General features: G+C 46.9%; 2 protein-coding genes across 7 annotated transcripts in view; both read left to right on the top strand.

The window, feature by feature from the left end:
- Txnrd1 (thioredoxin reductase 1) overlaps nt 1-17,039 on the top strand; it is an 86,851-nt gene that overhangs the window by 54,509 nt on the left and 15,303 nt on the right. For 5 of the 6 annotated variants that reach the window (XM_076554549.1, XM_076554547.1, XM_076554546.1 and 2 more), the window contains 5 exons: nt 9,377-9,499; nt 11,052-11,124; nt 12,638-12,757; nt 14,471-14,613; nt 15,058-15,173. In XM_076554549.1, coding sequence (XP_076410664.1) covers nt 9,413-9,499; nt 11,052-11,124; nt 12,638-12,757; nt 14,471-14,613; nt 15,058-15,173 — 539 coding nt within the window. In that variant the 5' untranslated portion in view covers nt 9,377-9,412. Of the gene's footprint in view, nt 1-7,579; nt 7,918-9,376; nt 9,500-11,051; nt 11,125-12,637; nt 12,758-14,470; nt 14,614-15,057; nt 15,174-17,039 lie in introns of all 6 variants that reach the window. The other variant, XM_015998500.2, reaches the window with a different exon arrangement.
- On the top strand, nt 164-1,498 carry Eid3 (EP300 interacting inhibitor of differentiation 3). The gene has a single exon (XM_006979872.4). The coding sequence runs from the start codon at nt 179-181 to the stop codon at nt 1,397-1,399; it is 1,221 nt and encodes a 406-aa protein (XP_006979934.2). The 5' UTR covers nt 164-178; the 3' UTR covers nt 1,400-1,498.

Below are 17,039 nucleotides of genomic sequence, written 5' to 3'. Positions count from 1 at the left end.
GACGCCTCTGAGATGGCTTTTGTGTAACGTGAGCCTCCCGCGCCCACTGGAACGTAAATCAGCGTGGCATAAAGGGAGGCCGGGGGATGGCGGGCTGGGGCTGACCCCTGGCCGACCCGCAGCTGGGCCCCCCTGGGGGCGTGGCCACGGGCCGGGCTGGGGGCGGGGCCGCTTGCGCATGGGCAGGAGGCCCCGGCTCCAACTGCCCCCGGTCGCCACAACCGCCGCCGCCGCCGTTGCCGCCGTTAGCGCTCGTTTGGGGAGCTGTTGCCTGTCTGCCACCACCATGTCCAGAGGAGACGCGTCCCTGGCCGGAGGCAAAGAGAAAGGCGAGGAGCTGGTCGGGAGCCTGGGCTGGCGGTACCTGGTGAAGCAGGGGGAGGAGGAGGCAGAGGCGCTGAAGAAGGAGGAGGAGGAGGAGGAGGAGGAGTGCTGCTCGGACGACCTGAGCCCCGAGGCCCCGGGCATGCACCCGGACCTCCTGGAGCTGGCGGTGGACCGAGAGAAGTGCCGCAGCATCCGCAGGCAGTACCGGCAGCTCATCTACAACGTGCAGCAGAACCGGGAGGACATCGTGAACACGGCCAGCGACTCGCTGACCGAGGCCCTGGAGGAAGCCAACGTGCTCTTCGATGGCGTGAGCCGAACCCGAGAGGCAGCCCTCGACGCCCAGTTCCTGGTTTTGGCCTCGGATCTGGGTAAAGAAAAAGCAAAGCAGTTGAATTCTGATATGAGCTTTTTTAACCACGTCGCGTTCTGTGACTTGCTGCTGGTGTTTGTGGGCCTGAGTTGGGTGGAAGACCAGTGTGAAGAGCTCAGCGACTGCGATGACAGCATGGCGCTCTCCTTCTGGGGGATGGTGCAGAAGGAAGCCACGACCTGGATGCTGCGAGCTGAGACGTTCCACTTCATTTTTGGTTCGTTCAAGGCAGAGCGGCGTCCACGAAAGCCCCGGCTTGAACATCACAAAAGAGCATGCAAAATGGAAGGAAATGGAGATATGCCTACGAAGTTGAGGAAGCTGGACGCGCATGCTAATCAGGAGACGACAGAAAAGGAAGTAGAACGAATCTTGGGATTGCTGCAGACCTACTTTCAAAAGTACCCCGATACTCCAGTGTCGTATTTTGAGTTTGTGATTGATCCAAACTCATTCTCTCGCACTGTGGAGAATATCTTCTATGTTTCTTTCATTATAAGGGATGGCTTTGCGAGAATAAGGCTTGACCAAGACAGACTGCCGATATTAGAGCCGACCAATGTTAACCAGGCGGATGAAGAAAGTGATTCCTGTTCCTACGGCAGGAAGCAAGGAGTTATATCTTTGAGTTTGCAGGACTGGAAAAATATTGTCTCCACTTTTGAAATTTCAGAGGCTATGATCAAAAACTCATACTGAAGGTTTTTGTTTGTAGTGTATGACCCCATCTTGTACTATCATAAAGTAGATTCTAAACAAGCACATGTTCTAGTAAACTATTTTCCAGAACAAATGAAATTGTCTCCTTGCAGTGCATTTTTCCTGATAACTTAGAAGGTTATAATCTTACTTAAAAATTGACTATCATGCTTAGGGGACGTTTTTTGAAATCTACACGGTACTTTTAGTAAGTTCTTGAGTTTCATAGGAGGTATTAGCCGACTTGGTAAAAACAAAAACCAGGACTCACTCTGATAGTGAACTGCTTCTCACCAGGTGGGGAAAGAGTGAGAAAAAAGATCCGTTAGTCAGTAGTCGGGCAGCATTAAGACTAAAAAACATAGGTGGCATGCTTCCTTTCAAAAAGTGGATCTCCATATTCCAATTTCCTTGATAAATGAACTTAACAAGTGTGTGTGTGTGTGTGTGCGTGCGCGCGCTGTTAGACTCAAGCAACCAAGGCATCTTGGTTTTTTTTTGTTGTTGTTGTTGTTGTTTTGAGACAGGGTCTCCCTTTGTAGCTCTGACTGTCCTAGAACTCAGAGATCCACCTGGACCTGCCTCTGCCTCCCACTTGCTGGGACTAAAGGTGTGTACCTCCACGCCCTTTGAGAAGGCATTCTAGGTAAGAAAACAAGGTCAAGTGTGTGGAGTTGTGACAAGTGAGACATGAGAACGTGCAGATTTGTAGAAACTTTTCTACTCGAAAGTTAAGCTGGGCAGGAACCGTGGCAGCCTTCCCAGTGTTCTCAGAGGTAGAAGATGATGTTTTATCTTGACTGATCTCACCACTGATATTTCTACACAGTGTCCTTCAGAACCAGTGCTGGTTCATCATGTAACAACTGGGGATATTTGTCCCAATTAACCCTGATTAAAAAGTATGTGTGTGTGTGTGGGGGGGGGGGGCGGGGGACTGGAGAGATGGCTCAGTGGCTAAGAGTTGCCCTGCCAGAGGTCATGAGTTCTATTCCCATATTCCCAGCACCCACATGGTGGCTCACAATCATCTCTATGGGATCTAATGCCCTTTCTCTCGGATGGTCTCTTGCATGTAGGCACTACAGTACAAGTAGTGTGCTCATATATGTAAATATTAAAAGCGCAAACTCAGTGGGTTTGCTCTGTATCTGGGCCTGTACAGCAGGATTTGTGAATTCCCCCCCCTCCCCCCCCCGTTTCTTGTGGGCCTGGGTTGGATGGAGACGGGCTGATCTGAGGAGTCGTGCTGACAGTGTGGGAGATAACATTAAAGGAGGCACTGCTGGGGTATTGCAAGTTGGGAACCTCCTTAAGGTGTTTGTGTAATTTATAAGTTTTTTTTTTTTCCTTTCTTTGGTGCTTTGCAGTTTTAATGATGTAAACTACAGGACAACGGGATGTGGTTCAGTGGTTGAGTGTTTTCCTAGCTTGAGGGCTGCCTTAGCTTCTGCCCTCAACATCAGTGGGGTGTGTGCGTGCGTGCGTGCGTGCGTGCGTGCAAGCGTGCAAATTATTTGGTGGTCAATATAGAAAATTTGGGTTATTAAAATAATTGCAGAAGAAGCAGCAGACATGCCCTGAGCTATTTTTATGGCTGTAAGTCTTTGGTGGTAGAAAAGTCTGCCACTGGTGTGGTTAGTGGTGTTTTTGTTGTGCTTAATAGTAACAGTAAAATTTCCTACTAAATCTAAGGAAGGGAGGGGGCAGGGAGAGGAAATCCAACGTCTAAATGACACCCAGATTGAGAGGAGGGGTCTTTGGTGGAGAAAGTTTTCATTACACCGTTAATGTAGAGAGAATTCCGAAGAAAAACCCTAATGAGACAGACACTTTCTACAGTCGCTGTTTTCCCCTCCGAACATGAAGACATGCTCAACCTTCCAGCGCCGGCCATCCTTCAAGATGAAGGGCAGCATCGTTTGGTCTGCTGAGCCTCATCCTGGCATCTCTCAGCCAGAGCCCTGGGCCCTTTGGAAGGTCAGCGTTGGGAAGAGAACATGCTGCTGGGTTATAAGATCCGACTCAGTTCCTTCCTCAGCAGGCTGAATTGTCGATGCCTCTGCCTGGTTGTGTTCTGACATGTAGACGGCTTGAAAACACAATAGAAAATAAAGAGGCTTATTTTCTGATCAGGTGGGAGGGGTGATTTTTTTATTTTATTTTTTTTTTTAATTTTTATTTGAGACAGGGTTTCTCTGTGTAGCTTTGTGCCTGTCCTAGAACTCACTCTGTAGACCAGGAGGCTGGCCTCCAACTCACAGAGATCCGCCTGCCTCTGCCTCCCGAGTGCTGGGATTAAAGGTGTGCATCACAACCACCTGGCTTTTATATTTATTTATTTATATGATCACTCTGGGCTCTTGCTTTTGCTTTTACTGGTTGGAATGTTGCACAGTTTGTTGCATTATTTTGGATTCAAAGTAGGGACCTTGGAAAAAGAATTGAGCAATAGGAGATGAATTCAGTTTTAGAAATGAACGGAATTGTCAAGGTTCAGTAACAGAAGCTCACTCTAAGGAGAAAGTTTACGGGTTTTGTTTTGAAGTTAAAATTCTGATGGTACCAGGCACATGTGGTACACATATGCACAAGCAAGACACTCCAATCTAAAGCAAGACTACAGGATTATTAAACTAGAAAAAGCGTATGCGATTAAATATAATTCCTAGATGTGATGTATTGGGAAAAGCAAGAGATTAAAGATGTGTTTGAGTGTAGTGTGTGTGTGTGTGTGCACGCGCGCGCGCGCGCGTGCACATGCTCATGCTTGTAATGCTTGTATGTGTGGAAGTGAAAGAGTAACCTTTTTTTTTTTTTTTTGAGACAAGTCTTGCTCTGTAGACCAAGCTGACCCCAGATTCACGGAGCTCCACCTGCCTGGCTCCCAAGCACTGGCGTTAAAGGCATGTGCCACCACAAAGGGGCAGCTTTTGAAAGTTGTTTCTTTTACTCTGCGATTGATCTGGGGATTGAACTCAGGGTGTCAAGGTTTGTGCAAATAGCGCTTTTACTGATTGCGCCACCGCGGAAGTTTCTCCCATTTTTTTTTTTAAAGCCATTTAAATTAGTTAATTTGATGTGCTTGGTCATTTGGAGGTCAGAGGACAGCTTTTGGGAGTTGGTTCTTTTTCCACTCTGTGGTCCCAGGGCTTAAACTTGAGTTTGGTGGCAGGTGACTTTATCTGTTGATTGAGCTCACCAGCTTGGGCAAGTTTAGTGCCGTAGCCTGTCATAGCTGAAACAGATGACATCTGGCCTGGATTTGATGGGATTTAATGTGCACAAACATGTCTAGCACAGTGTCTGTCTCATTGTGGACACTCAGCCTATTGCACGGTGCCACCTACTTCTGTGTTGGAGACTCAGTAATGGAGTCTCACGCTTTGTAAGTAGCTTCCTTCCCTTTGTTCTGGGGGAATCTGTTGACAACTGATTATAACGTGCACACGGCTAACTGACTCAGCTGTACCAGGCGCCGCTGCTGGGGTTGCCGGAGAATGGTAGAGCACGCTCCATCCGGAATGTGATTTACCGTGTCCTGGCTGTGCTGATTTCCTGCTGTAACAAATCTCCAAGCACCCAGTAGCTTTGGACCACACTGCCGTAGCAGTCTTGGAGGCTGGATGTCCAACCAAAATGGGTTTGGCTAGACCAAAATCGGGACTCGGACAGCTCCGGTTCCTGTCTTGGGGAGCTGTTCTCATTGGATTACATTTTGAGTGGGACACTATTTAGTTGGCACTGAATGATCGCTAGTTCAGTTTTAAGTAGGGTTAAAATGAAAGTGTAGTGTTCAGTTCTAGGGTCAGCTGAATGCTTCAGCTGTTCACATTGGCCAGTTAAATCTTAAAGATCCAAGCTCCGGTGGCATACTTTTTTGTTTTTGTTAAAAGCTGGTTGATATAATTTGATTTAAAGCTTGAACTGTAAAAATCCATTAGATACAGAATTTTGGTAAAGAATACTTCATAAACTATTTTAGTTCGAGTTTCTGTTGCTGTGAAGAGACACCATGACCATGACAACTCTTATAAAGGAGAACGTTTAACTGGGGCTGGCTTACAGTTCAGAGGTGTAGTCCATTATCGCCATGGCAGGAAGTGTGGCTCAGCAGACGGACGTGGTGCGGGAGAAAGAGCTGAGAGTTCTACACCCCAGTTGGCAAGTAGCAGGAAGAGAGTGCCACCCTGAGCCTGACACACTTCCTCCAGCAAGGCCACACCTCCTCATAGCGCCACTCCCTGAGTCCACGGGGGCCATTTTCTTTCAAACCACCACATAAACCTTTGGAAGAGGGAAGGTGTGGCCTTTGAGAATATATTTGTTCTCGCTTGTTCTGCTTAGGTGTATTGCAAAAGGTTGGTTTCAAGGGCAAGAGGTTTTTATTTTTCTGTTGTATACCTGTTTGTCCTAAGACCATGCAGTTAAAATGATTTTGAGATTCTAGTAGTTATGTTTTAAGTAAAATTTTTATTTATGGAGTTTCAAGAGTGATTCCTTTGCTGTCCATTGAGGTCATGAAAGGTCAAGATTTCTAAGATAGCCGCTTCTTTGAGAAGACCAAATGCTCAACCTAGCTGTCATCAGCCCCTCGCTATGATTCTTTTATCCGAGTGAATCAGAGACAGACATGTTCATGACAGCTTCAGAGTGCTTGCTCCGTTGGGGGTCTTTGGCTTCCAGTTTCTTCAGTTTACTTTAGGAGAGATCTTCCTCTACTTGATGACATCTGGTCTTTTTTTTTTTTTTTTTTTTTTTTTTTTTTTGGTTTTTCGAGACAGGGTTTCTCTGTGTAGCTTTGCGCCTTTCCTGGAGCTCACTTGGTAGCCCAGGCTGGCCTCGAACTCACAGAGATCCGCCTGGCTCTGCCTCCCGAGTGCTGGGATTAAAGGCGTGCGCCACCACCGCCCGGCTGACATCTGGTCTCTTAAGAATGAGTTCAGATCACATTTATTCCTATCCCATTCAGAATACTGTGGGTATGTATGTGGGATGTGCCATTGTTACGTGGAAACATGCGTCCATTCACAAAGACAGGTATCTTTAGATTGGACCTCATGTTCCACGAAAGGGGGATCTTCATCCATCGAGTGAAAATTGGAATGCTGATCTGTACATCTTTGATTTCTCACTGATTTCTTTAAAATGATGACCCCAGTATCGGCACCATCACCCCCTTGTGCTGTCCTCTATGTCCATACTGAACAGTGTCATACTGTTCTTAGTGTCATACTGAACAGTGGTTACAGAAGAGGATTAACTTTTGTGCCTGCCTTTGGTTCACCAGTTGAACAAAAGCCACACCCAAGTGCTGTCGGTTATTATTACTTTATTTTTATGTGTGTGATGTTTGTCTGCATGTATGTTTGTGCATAGCCTGTGTGCCTGGTGCCTGTGGAGTACAGACAATTGTGAGTTGCCAGGTGGGTCCTGGGAATTGAATGTAGGTCCTTTGGAAGAGCAACTGGTGTTTTTTTGTTTTTTTTTTTTTTTTTTTTTGGTTTTTCGAGACAGGGTTTCTCTGTGTAGCTTTGCGCCTTTCCTGGAACTCTCTTTGGAGACCAGGCTGGCCTTGAACTCACAAAGATCCGCCTGCCTCTGCCTCCTGAGTGCTGGGATTAAAGGCGTGCACCACCACTGCCCGGCACTTTTTTTTTTTTTTTTTTTTTTTTTTTTTTTTGCAGCTGGTGTTTTTAACCACAGAACTATAATTCCTCTCCATTTTTTAAAAAAGATTTTTAAGTGTGTGTATGTGTGTGTGTAAGCTGGTGGTGTCTGGGAACCAGACTCTACAAGAACGAATGGGACACTGAACTGCTGGTCCATTCATTGCCTCAGCTGCACAATGTTTTTTTTTTTTTGTTTGTTTGTTTTTGTAGGCAGGGTTTCTCTGTGTAACAGTCCTGGCAGTCCTGGAACTTGCTCTGTAGACCAGGCTGGCCTCAAACTCACAGAGATCCTCCTGCCTCTGGAGGCAGTTCTGGGATGAAAGGTGTGTGCCACCGCCTGGCAACAATGGTTATTTTTTAAGAACATCTGTTTACTGTTTTTTTGTTCACCCTTTAAAACCAACAGATGAGCCTCACGCTTTTGGTGACCCCTCGGGGGGAGTCATGCTGGCTGTCTGGCGTACTTTGATCTGAGGGGCTGTTATTACCGGCTTGTTTTTCCCCACAGTGCTCTGCATTGAAGGAGAGGCTTTGGTCGTCATGCCGGCTCACGAATGCTGGCTGTGCTTCCCCGCTTCTCGAGGTAGACCTTTTGTGCAGACGGTCTGGCTGGCGCAGACCCACCCCAGCTGTTGCTGGTTTCCAGGTTTCCTCCCTCCAGCCCCCCGGCCACTGTGTGCGCCCCGGCTGCAGCTGAGAGGCACCCCTGGGGCTGTGCTTCCTCCTTCTCACTCCTCCACGGCACCCCCCTCCAAATCCCAGACGCCCTGTTGTACTGACCCCCGTCTCTGCCCTCCACCCTCCACACCTGATTGTAGGCAGGAGAAAGACACGCAGTCGGGGCTGGTAAGTTTGGGGATGTCTAGTTATTGAGGGTAAAACTGGATTTAAACATGTTTTTACTGTACTTACTGACTCTTCAGTCATTGTCGTCATTAGCCCAGGGTTTTACTATAAGGTAATAGTGAATGTATTGTTAAAACTGTGAAGGTAGCTAGTAACATATAAAGTTAATGTGTATACACTAGAATGGAAAGATATTTAAAATTTTTCCTTAGTACCTGTTTCTAAAGTCTGATACATGGAAATACTGAAACCGGAAGGAAACAGAACTTTAGATGTTTATGCTAAAGCGATGCGTTTCATAGAGTCCTTCCTACCTTCCCCTGCCTGGTTAAATGTCCCACAGGGCTGGCTGGTAGAGTGCATGCATAAGACCGTGACTTTGAGGCTGAGCATGGTGGCGCACACCTTTAATCCCAGCACTTGGGAGGCAGTGGCAGGTCTGTATAGTGAGTTCCAGGAGACCCAGAGCTACATAGCGAGACACTGTCTCATAAAACAAAATTCCCCGACCTGTATAATACCTTGTAGAGGCAGAGACGTTTAACTTACATGTAGATCAATACTGGTTAGTGATTTTCCTGAGATCTTAGGTTTTTGCATCTCAACCACACAATGTAATAAAGTCCTAAATCTTGGCCAACTTGGTGATTGCTGTGTTAACATCATTGTGTTCACTGTTTCCCAGACTCCCTTCTTAGCCTAAGACCTTAACCCACTGATTCTGTTTTTACTGGAAAGTAAAGGTGATTGCTAAATTCCATTGCTGGCACTATTAAAAACATGCTGGGCAGTTATATCTAATAGTCTCACACTGTGCACCTGGGAGAATTTCAGTAGAAGTTTTCTGTTTCTGTGTTTTGTTTTCCCCATAGTTGAGAGAAACCTAGTTTAAAACCCAGTTTAAAAACTCTAGGAAGGGCTGGTGAGATGGCTGAGCGGGTAAGTCACCAAGGTGATAAACTTACTCCAGCAGACTTTCCTCTGATTTCCACAACCATGCTGTGGCAGGTTCCCTCCCCTACAAATAAATAAATAAGTACATATAACCAGGTAAGAAAAAACCCAAAACATCCTGGGGCAGTCAGTATGAAAATATCGGTGAGAACAATTATGTATAATTAATACGTGCTTGTAAAACACTAAATTCTGGAGAGAGAAGTGTTAATCCAACTTTGTTTGGATGTTAGTCGGTTTGGATAGGCTGTCAGTATCGGAGTTGTGTGGACACTTTAAGAGTAGGTAGTAGGTGTGGGGAAGGGCACTGGGATGCAGGATCGGCAGTCCTGGCCTTGACATAAAGAAGCACTGGTCCCCTTCAGGAAGGCTGGAGGTTTCTGCATGGAGCTGCAGTGAGAGTCGACATTTTCCTGAAAATGACCTTTGCTTTTCCTGAAAGAAAGCTTTTTGGACATTGCTGCTTTTCAGTTACATTCTTATCATTTATGTTGTTTTCCTGCAGCCACATCAAAAAGGCCAACTTCAGACGCTGCCGACAATGAATGGCTCCAAAGACTCCCCCGGGTCCTACGACTTCGACCTCATCATCATTGGAGGAGGCTCCGGGGGACTGGCCGCAGCTAAGGCAAGGCCCTCTGTGCTGTGGCGTCGGGGCGATGGGTAGGATGCAGTGATGCAGTGACGCTGCAGTGATGCAGTGACGATGCAGTGACGCTGCAGTGATGCAGTGCTCCAACCCCTGGCTGTTCACACGCTCTGGGTTTGCCCCCGACAGTCAGGCTTGTGTTTTTCCAGTGACTTAGGCATACATTAGACATATAAAGGGACCACTTTGTAAGTCACTTTCCAGACTTCAGGGATTTAAGGCACATTTTGTTTCGTTCTAAATTTGCTTGATTTTTTTTGTTTTCAAGGACAGTAAAGGTGAATGGAAATGGTTTGAAGTTACATACTTCTTTTGTTTGTTTGTTTAGTTTTGTTTTGTTTCTTGGTTTCTTGAGACAGGGTGTCTCTGTGTAGTTTTGGTGCCCATCCTGGATCTCGCTCTGTAGACCAGGCTGGTCTTGAACTCACAGAGATCCACCTGCCTCTGCCTCCCAAGTGCTGAGATTAAGGGTGCCACCGCTGCCTGGCTGTTTTTTGTTTTTTAAAAACCATTTGATTTTTTTTTTTTTTCACTTTGACTTCTCTGTAATTAATCTTCAATGAACAGTTAGTTCTTAAACTTAATCAAAACTGATTTGCCTTTGGTGTGTGTGGGGTGATTTGAGAATAGCTAGTCCAGGGCCTGACTGGAAAAGGGCTCTGCAAATAGGAAAGCTGCTTAAGTGTGAGGCTCTGGCCCTGGCTTGAGGTACAGGAGATGCCTGTGTGGCGGCCCTCAGGCCTGCTGTCCTTCCAGCAGGATCTCTGACAAAGGTGCCGCCTGTGGTCAGCCGTGAAGGGGATCTCATGCACCTCCCACATCAGGAGCAGGCGGGTATCTGGCATGAAGCGGGCTTTGCTAAGGTGACTCAGCAGTAGCACCTGCCTTTCCTTCTCTGATGGGGCATGTTTGAAGGACACACGGCCTCAGTCCTTGCTCTCCAGTAGACCGTGCTTACTCTGTGAGAACAATAGTCTCTACAAGGCAGTTCCAGAAAAACAAAACCGAAGCCCCCTCCAGTACTCTGCCTTAGAAGTGGGTAATACAGCCAGGCGGTGGTGGCGCTCGCCTTTAATCCCAGCACTCAGGAAGCAGAGGCAGGCGGATCTCTGTGAGTTCGAGGCCAGCCTGGTCTACAGAGTGAGCACAAAGCTACACAGAAACCCTGTCTCGGGGGCAAAAAAAAAAAAAAAAAGAAGTGGGTAATACTTAGTTTTCAGATGTTGCCTTCTGGGGAACAGTGTGAGGTAGACGCCTTGGGCCTTACCGAGTGTTTACCGCTTTAGATTTGTGCTGTGTCTGTCAATGTTTGAGAGGAATTATGCAGAGGTGATCCAGGGGCTGCCAGCTCTGTCTAACGATTTTTTAGTTGTAATCTGTGTAATCTTTGTCTTAGCCTGTCCTACCGCTGAGCTAATCTATAGTGCAGGATTCCCACACATCCATCTGTGGTTGGTTGTGCTTTAGAGCGTGAGGGCCAGTCCCTAGTTCCATTCTGTTGGTAATTCATCTTAATAACTTCCTTCCCCAGGAGGCAGCCAGATTTGACAAGAAGGTGCTGGTTTTGGATTTCGTCACACCAACTCCTCTTGGCACCAGATGGGGTGAGCTTCTGAGCACGTGATTTGTCCTTTCCCATGGCAGTGATGTTGATGACTCCTAAAGCCCAGCTCTTCACGAGAACGGAGCTAAATGCTGTAGATTTAGGTTCAGCAGAAACCCTGACCACAAGCTGGCCAAGGTGACGGACATTTCATGATCTGGTCTACAGTGGAGCATTCTCCCTAAATCCACCTTATGCCTGAATAAGTCGGCTGTGGTCATTCTGCATCTTGGTGAATGACTGGCTGCTCATTCACTGACTGTGTGTCAGGTCCTTGAGAAGCAGGAGCATGGGCTGTAGTGGTGCCCTCGCTGTGGAAGAAGTTCCTGTCCCTGTGGGACTTCTGCTTTAGTGGAAACAAAAGACAAGGGAGCCCTTTGCTGTTGGTGGAGAGAGGCACTCAAGGAGGGGACTTCCGGGTAGAGGAGAGCTTAGCTGTGGATTTGTAAGGCAGGGTTTCTGAAGAAGTGCACTGCGGGAGAAATGGGGTGGATGTGCTAAAAGCAGAAGCAGAAATCAGGCAGTGTTTGCTAGCATTCTCACAGAGTGGATTCATAGGTCCGGAGGCAGGTAAGAGTCCTTTGCGGGTATAGTTGGGTAGTGGGAGCTGGACGTAATAAGAAGTAAAAGTGGAAAGGAAGGCAGGTCAAACCACAGCACTTCCTCAGCCAGGTGGAGGACTTGGACCAGTGAAGGCAGATAATGGGCTCATTGAGAGAAATGACGAGTACACTTTATAAAGATGACGCGGCTCCCTGCGTTCTCAGTAGCAGGTGGTTGTGTAGCCAGATACCGTGGCATCGCAGCCTATTAACTCATCCAGCCAGCACATGATTGGTGTTCCACACTCCAGGGGTGCGGATCTTGGTGCTGGATTCATTCCCTGACCCGTGGAGTTAGGACCCATGGTGATTCTGTGGTGGTATTCTCCTCAGAGGACGTGCCTTTGAACTGTGAGCCCCATAGCCACCTCCCGCCCCTGCCTGCATTTTGTTCTGATAGAATAAAGTGATCACACTGTTCTCTCAGCTTAGAGGTGACTGTTTTTCGAGAGAGGAGTTTTAACATAGAGTTCTTTGGAGAATCAGTGAAAACTATAGGCTGCTTCCTCAAAAATTCACAAACACACCAAATTTTATACATATTTTCAGATCTGCACATAACCATGCTTAGTATAGCAGCCTCTTCTTTATTTCTGTGTGGATTTAGTAGCAAGTGTAGCGCTACACACATAATAAAATTTCAGTTTTTGTGTCGCTGTCAATCTGGAATTGAATCTGGAAGTTATAGAAACTGGAAATCTGTTTTGTTTCGGGATGACAACTGTCCTCTGTACATTGGCTCTATGACCTTAGAAATGCCAGGAGACTTGGGAACAGACTTTAACAGTGTTGGCCACACTAAGCAATAATAATAATAATAATAATAGTAATAGTGTCTCATTACATCTTAATAATCTTTGGGTTCTTTGAAGGCCCTGAAGTGGGTATGAACTGACTTCTCTGGTGTTGCAGGTCTTGGAGGAACATGTGTGAACGTGGGGTGCATACCTAAAAAGCTGATGCACCAGGCGGCTTTGTTAGGACAAGCCCTGAAAGACTCCCGCAACTATGGATGGAAAGTTGAGGACACAGGTATGGGAGAAAAGAAGCGGCTGTGAGCTGTGGTCTTGCGACCCACCATCTAAACACCTGGAGCTTCGTTCTGAGATGAGTTCTGCTAGTAGCCTACGTTAGCCTGGGTTAGCCCAGAGCTATCCTTTGAAAAATTTCAGAAGCACTTCTTGAACTCTGAGCTTCTGGGGTGCTGTGACTGACGCTCAGGGCTGTGGACAGAACTTAGTTGTAATGAATGCATTGCGTGAGAGTTCGAACCAGTGGCTTTGGGGCATTGAGTGACAGCTGCATCCCTACATCATGTGACTAGTGATGACTTCCCTGGGTTTGAGGCTTGCCTCTCTCACCTGCTCGCATTGTGACAAGTCTATTATCTACTAGACTTCCTTAAAATGCAGTGCTTAAGAAACAAATCAAAACAAACTCAACCCACCTAGCAACAGAGGTTGGTAAAACATGGGTAGTTATTACAGTTGGATGATTGGCACATGGGGCAAGATAGGTACTGTCCTGTTCCATTTCTGGTGGACAGAGGCCAGCCAGGCAGGCTTTCCAGGCTTCCTACAGCATCCCCACCCCCAAGTATCTAGTATCTTGATGCCCAAGCCCCTGACATGACCTGATCTCGTAAGGCTGGCTCTCGTTGTAACATTGTATGCCGTGTGAATGGCGGCATGTCTGTGGTTTATCAAGATTTGTGTGGTCTCCAAGAAGCAGGCGTTAAGGCCTGGCTTCACCGTGTGCTCGGTGGCCGGGCTGCCTGGCTAGTGTGTGGTAGACCCTTTCTTGAGAGAAGCCACTTTTCAGGTTGTTTCTACTTAAACCACAGCCTCCTTGGGGCTTGTCTCCTCCCTGTGCCCCGAGTGTATTTTATCTGTACCATTAGCTTGTTCAAGTCATTAGTAACAATCATTAACCAACAGCTGGAGGTTGATTTTGTTGGTTGCGTTTGGTTTTTTTGAGACAGGGTTTCTCTGTATAGCCCCGGCTGTCCTGGGACTTACTTACAGACCAGGCTAGCCTCAAACACACAGATCTGCCTGCTTCTGTCTGTTTCCTGAGTGCTGGGATTAGAGCCTTTTTTTTTTTTTTTAAGACAGAAGCTTTACTCTGTAGCCCAGGCTGGCCTGGGACACACTGGGTGGCTCAACTGCCCTCTTAAGCGCTGGTACAGGCATGTGCCTGTCAGAAGAGATTGTTTTTATCAGTTGGAAATTTGAAATCGCGTATTTAGTGTCTTGAGTCAAAGGATTAATTTATTTACAGAATAGAAAATTTTCCTTTTTCCAGGTGAGGATTGGAGGACAGTGGGATTTCAGGTTGTCTGGAAACTTGAACCAGTAAACTTGCAGATAAAGCAAGTGTTTGAGATGTTGGGGGGGCCTTACATAGTTTCTGTGGCAACCACTCTGCTGTTTTCATATCGTGAAAATAGCTTGAGATGTGTGCTGTTACCAATGTAGTAGCTCGGCACCTGCCTGCAACAGAATCTTTCAGTTTGTTGCGGATGTGGTCCTGAGCCTTAATGATACCCTCTTCCCCACACATCAGTGTTTACAATCCAAAGTCATCTATCAGTTCACATCTCGGTGAAGGAGAAGAGAGTTTGTGGTTTGGGGTCCTGAACATGAGAAAGCTTGTTCTGGGTTGAAGCTGCCCGGCTCCAGGTGAGAAGCTGCGGAGGAGGCCTCGGGGCAGTTTGGAGGACTGAATGTTTCCTCTCTCGTGCAGTTAAACATGACTGGGAGAAAATGACGGAATCCGTGCAGAATTACATCGGCTCGCTGAACTGGGGCTACCGAGTAGCTCTTCGGGAGAAAAAGGTCGTCTATGAGAACGCTTATGGGAGATTCATTGGTCCCCACAAGATTAAGGTAAGTGTAAAGCTACATTCTATTCTCCTCCCCTGCTTTTTCAAAACAGTTTTCATTGGTGTGGGCAGAGAAAATCATGTCTAATATGTGTTTATAGAAGTCAAAGTGTCAAAGTTAAGGCTGCCGTGACCTGGGTTGTCCCGTTTGGTTACTTTGCTGTCACAGCTGTCACATGGGGCCTTCTGTGGGGTGGTGGCATGTCAAGGTCCTCCCTAGGCCATATTTCCTGAATTTGAGGCATGCCTCTGTCACTTGCTGGCATTATTCCTTAAGGCGGGCCTTTATCTGCTCAGCCGTTAGTGCCTCTTCTGTAGTTATGAGGACTGAGGGAGACATCATCTGAGTGCCCTTTACCAGCTTTGAGGTTCTGGGGGATAGCCCTTTACCAACTGTACGGTTCTGGGGGATAGTCCTGTACTGGAACTGACATTATTTCCTTTGCAGGCAACAAACAACAAAGGAAAAGAGAAAATCTATTCAGCAGAGCGGTTTCTCATCGCCACGGGTGAAAGGCCACGCTACCTGGGCATCCCTGGAGACAGAGAGTACTGCATCAGCAGGTGGGGAGCAGGCACATGGCCACCCTGCTGCTTTTCTTTTCTTTTTCTTTTTTTAAGATTTTATTTATTTATTATGTATACAGTGTTCTGCCTACATGCATGATTGCAGGCCGGAAGAGGGCACCAGATCTCATTACAGATGGTTGTGAGCCATCATGTGGGTCCTGGGAATTGAACTCAGGACCTCTGGAAGAGCAGCCAGTGCTCTTAACCTCTGAGCCATCTCTCTAGCCCCCTTCTGTTTGTCCTTTAAACCCACCTAGTTCATTGCCAGGACTTAGGAGGGAATTATTTGCCATGTTTTGTCCTTGGGGACTGGAAGGAAGAAGGGGCTGACAGTGTTTTAAAACTGAAAGCTGCCTTGCAGTTGACACGTCACACACTGGCAACATAACGTAGATAGATGGACTTTGCTCTTTGCGCTTGAAATTATTTCTATGTATTTAAAAACCAGGTGGGTATTCAGGAACGTTTTGTATAGTAAGTGTGGTTGTGTGTGTAGGTTTATTTTTTGCAAAGCAAGGATCGTGTCCTTGTTAACAGTAGAGAAGTACAAGCTGAAAGGATTGGCTCTAATGGCCATTCACAGAGGTTTATGAGGCCTGGGCCCCCACTGCCCGGCTCCTCTGGTGGCTTCAGTATCCTGTAGAAGGACCTTCGAAAACATGTCAAGAAAAAGGATTTTGCCCGTCCAGGGATAACACTTCCAGCACTGTTAACTCAAGGAGTTTTAAGTTACAAAGTCGTTAGGACACATTGCCAATCTCGGCATTCTTGGATGCTTTTTCCTGGTTGTGTTTAACGCCTTACGTGTGGTTTCCTTCTTCTAGAAGTAGGAGTCCCTTGTGCCCCGAGCCGGGGCAGCTCTGATGTTTCTGTACCTACTCCCTGGAAGGTGTGGTCTGCTGTGCTTAGTCTGTCTGGGCCCTTGTGACACAGTGACTAACCGGGGCTCTAAGGACAAACCTCACAGTTGTGGAGACTCCCGACCGAATTCCCAGTTCATAGATGGCACCCTCCTACGGTGTCCTTGTGTGGTGGAAAGAATGATGGCCTCTCTGTGGGGTTCTTTATAGGCTCCTATCCATTCATGAGAGCCAGACCTGTATGACCTAACCATCTATTGAAAAGCCGTTGACACAGGCACATTTGGGAAGAATTTAGCAGGAGTTTTGATGTTTGGGCGCAGAGACATTCAGTCTCCCTTCCCATTTTTATTTTACTAGAACTAGGATTTCACTGTGTTTTCTGGGCTGATTTTGAATTCCTGGGCTCCAATGGTCTTCCTGCCTCAGCATCCTGAGAAGCTGAGACTACAGGCATGTGCCACTGTGGCCGACGACTCAGCATTTTGGTAGTGATGGGCTGGAAATTGGTTAAGGTAGGGCATTGTGTAGCCCAGACAAGCCTCCAACTCAGTATGTAGCTGAGGACAACCCTGAATCCATGATCCTCCTGCTTCGACCCCCACCCCCCACCCCCACCCAGTGCTGAGGTTACAATCATCTCTCTCTCTCTCTCTCTCTCTCTCTCTCTCTCTCTCTCTCTCTCTCTCTCTCTCTCTCTCTCTTTCTTAGTTTGTTTTTTGAGACAGTGTCTTTCTATATAGATCAGGCTGGCCTCAAATTCAAAGATCCTCTTGCCTCTGCCTCCTAAGGGCTGGGATTAAAGGCATGTACTATCACGCCCCTGATTTATTATAAGATTTTTTTAAACCTCATTTTCTTTTTTTTTTTAAAGATTTATTTATTTATTTAGAAGAGGGCATCAGATCTCATTACAGATGGTTGTGAGGCACCATATGGGTGCTGGGAATTGAACTCAGGACCTCCAAAAGAACAGCCAGTGTTCTTTTTTCTTTTTTTT

Source organism: Peromyscus maniculatus, chromosome 18 (genome assembly GCF_049852395.1).
Source record: "Peromyscus maniculatus bairdii isolate BWxNUB_F1_BW_parent chromosome 18, HU_Pman_BW_mat_3.1, whole genome shotgun sequence".
In the NCBI taxonomy this organism is placed as follows: domain Eukaryota; kingdom Metazoa; phylum Chordata; class Mammalia; order Rodentia; family Cricetidae; genus Peromyscus; species Peromyscus maniculatus.
The sequence above is the reverse complement of the archived record's forward strand: the minus strand, read 5'-3'. Positions and strand labels throughout refer to the sequence as shown.

Coding starts and splice junctions, on each gene's coding strand:
- Eid3 (XM_006979872.4), top strand. CDS start 179: ATGGGCAGGAGGCCCCGGCTCCAACTGCCCCCGGTCGCCACAACCGCC.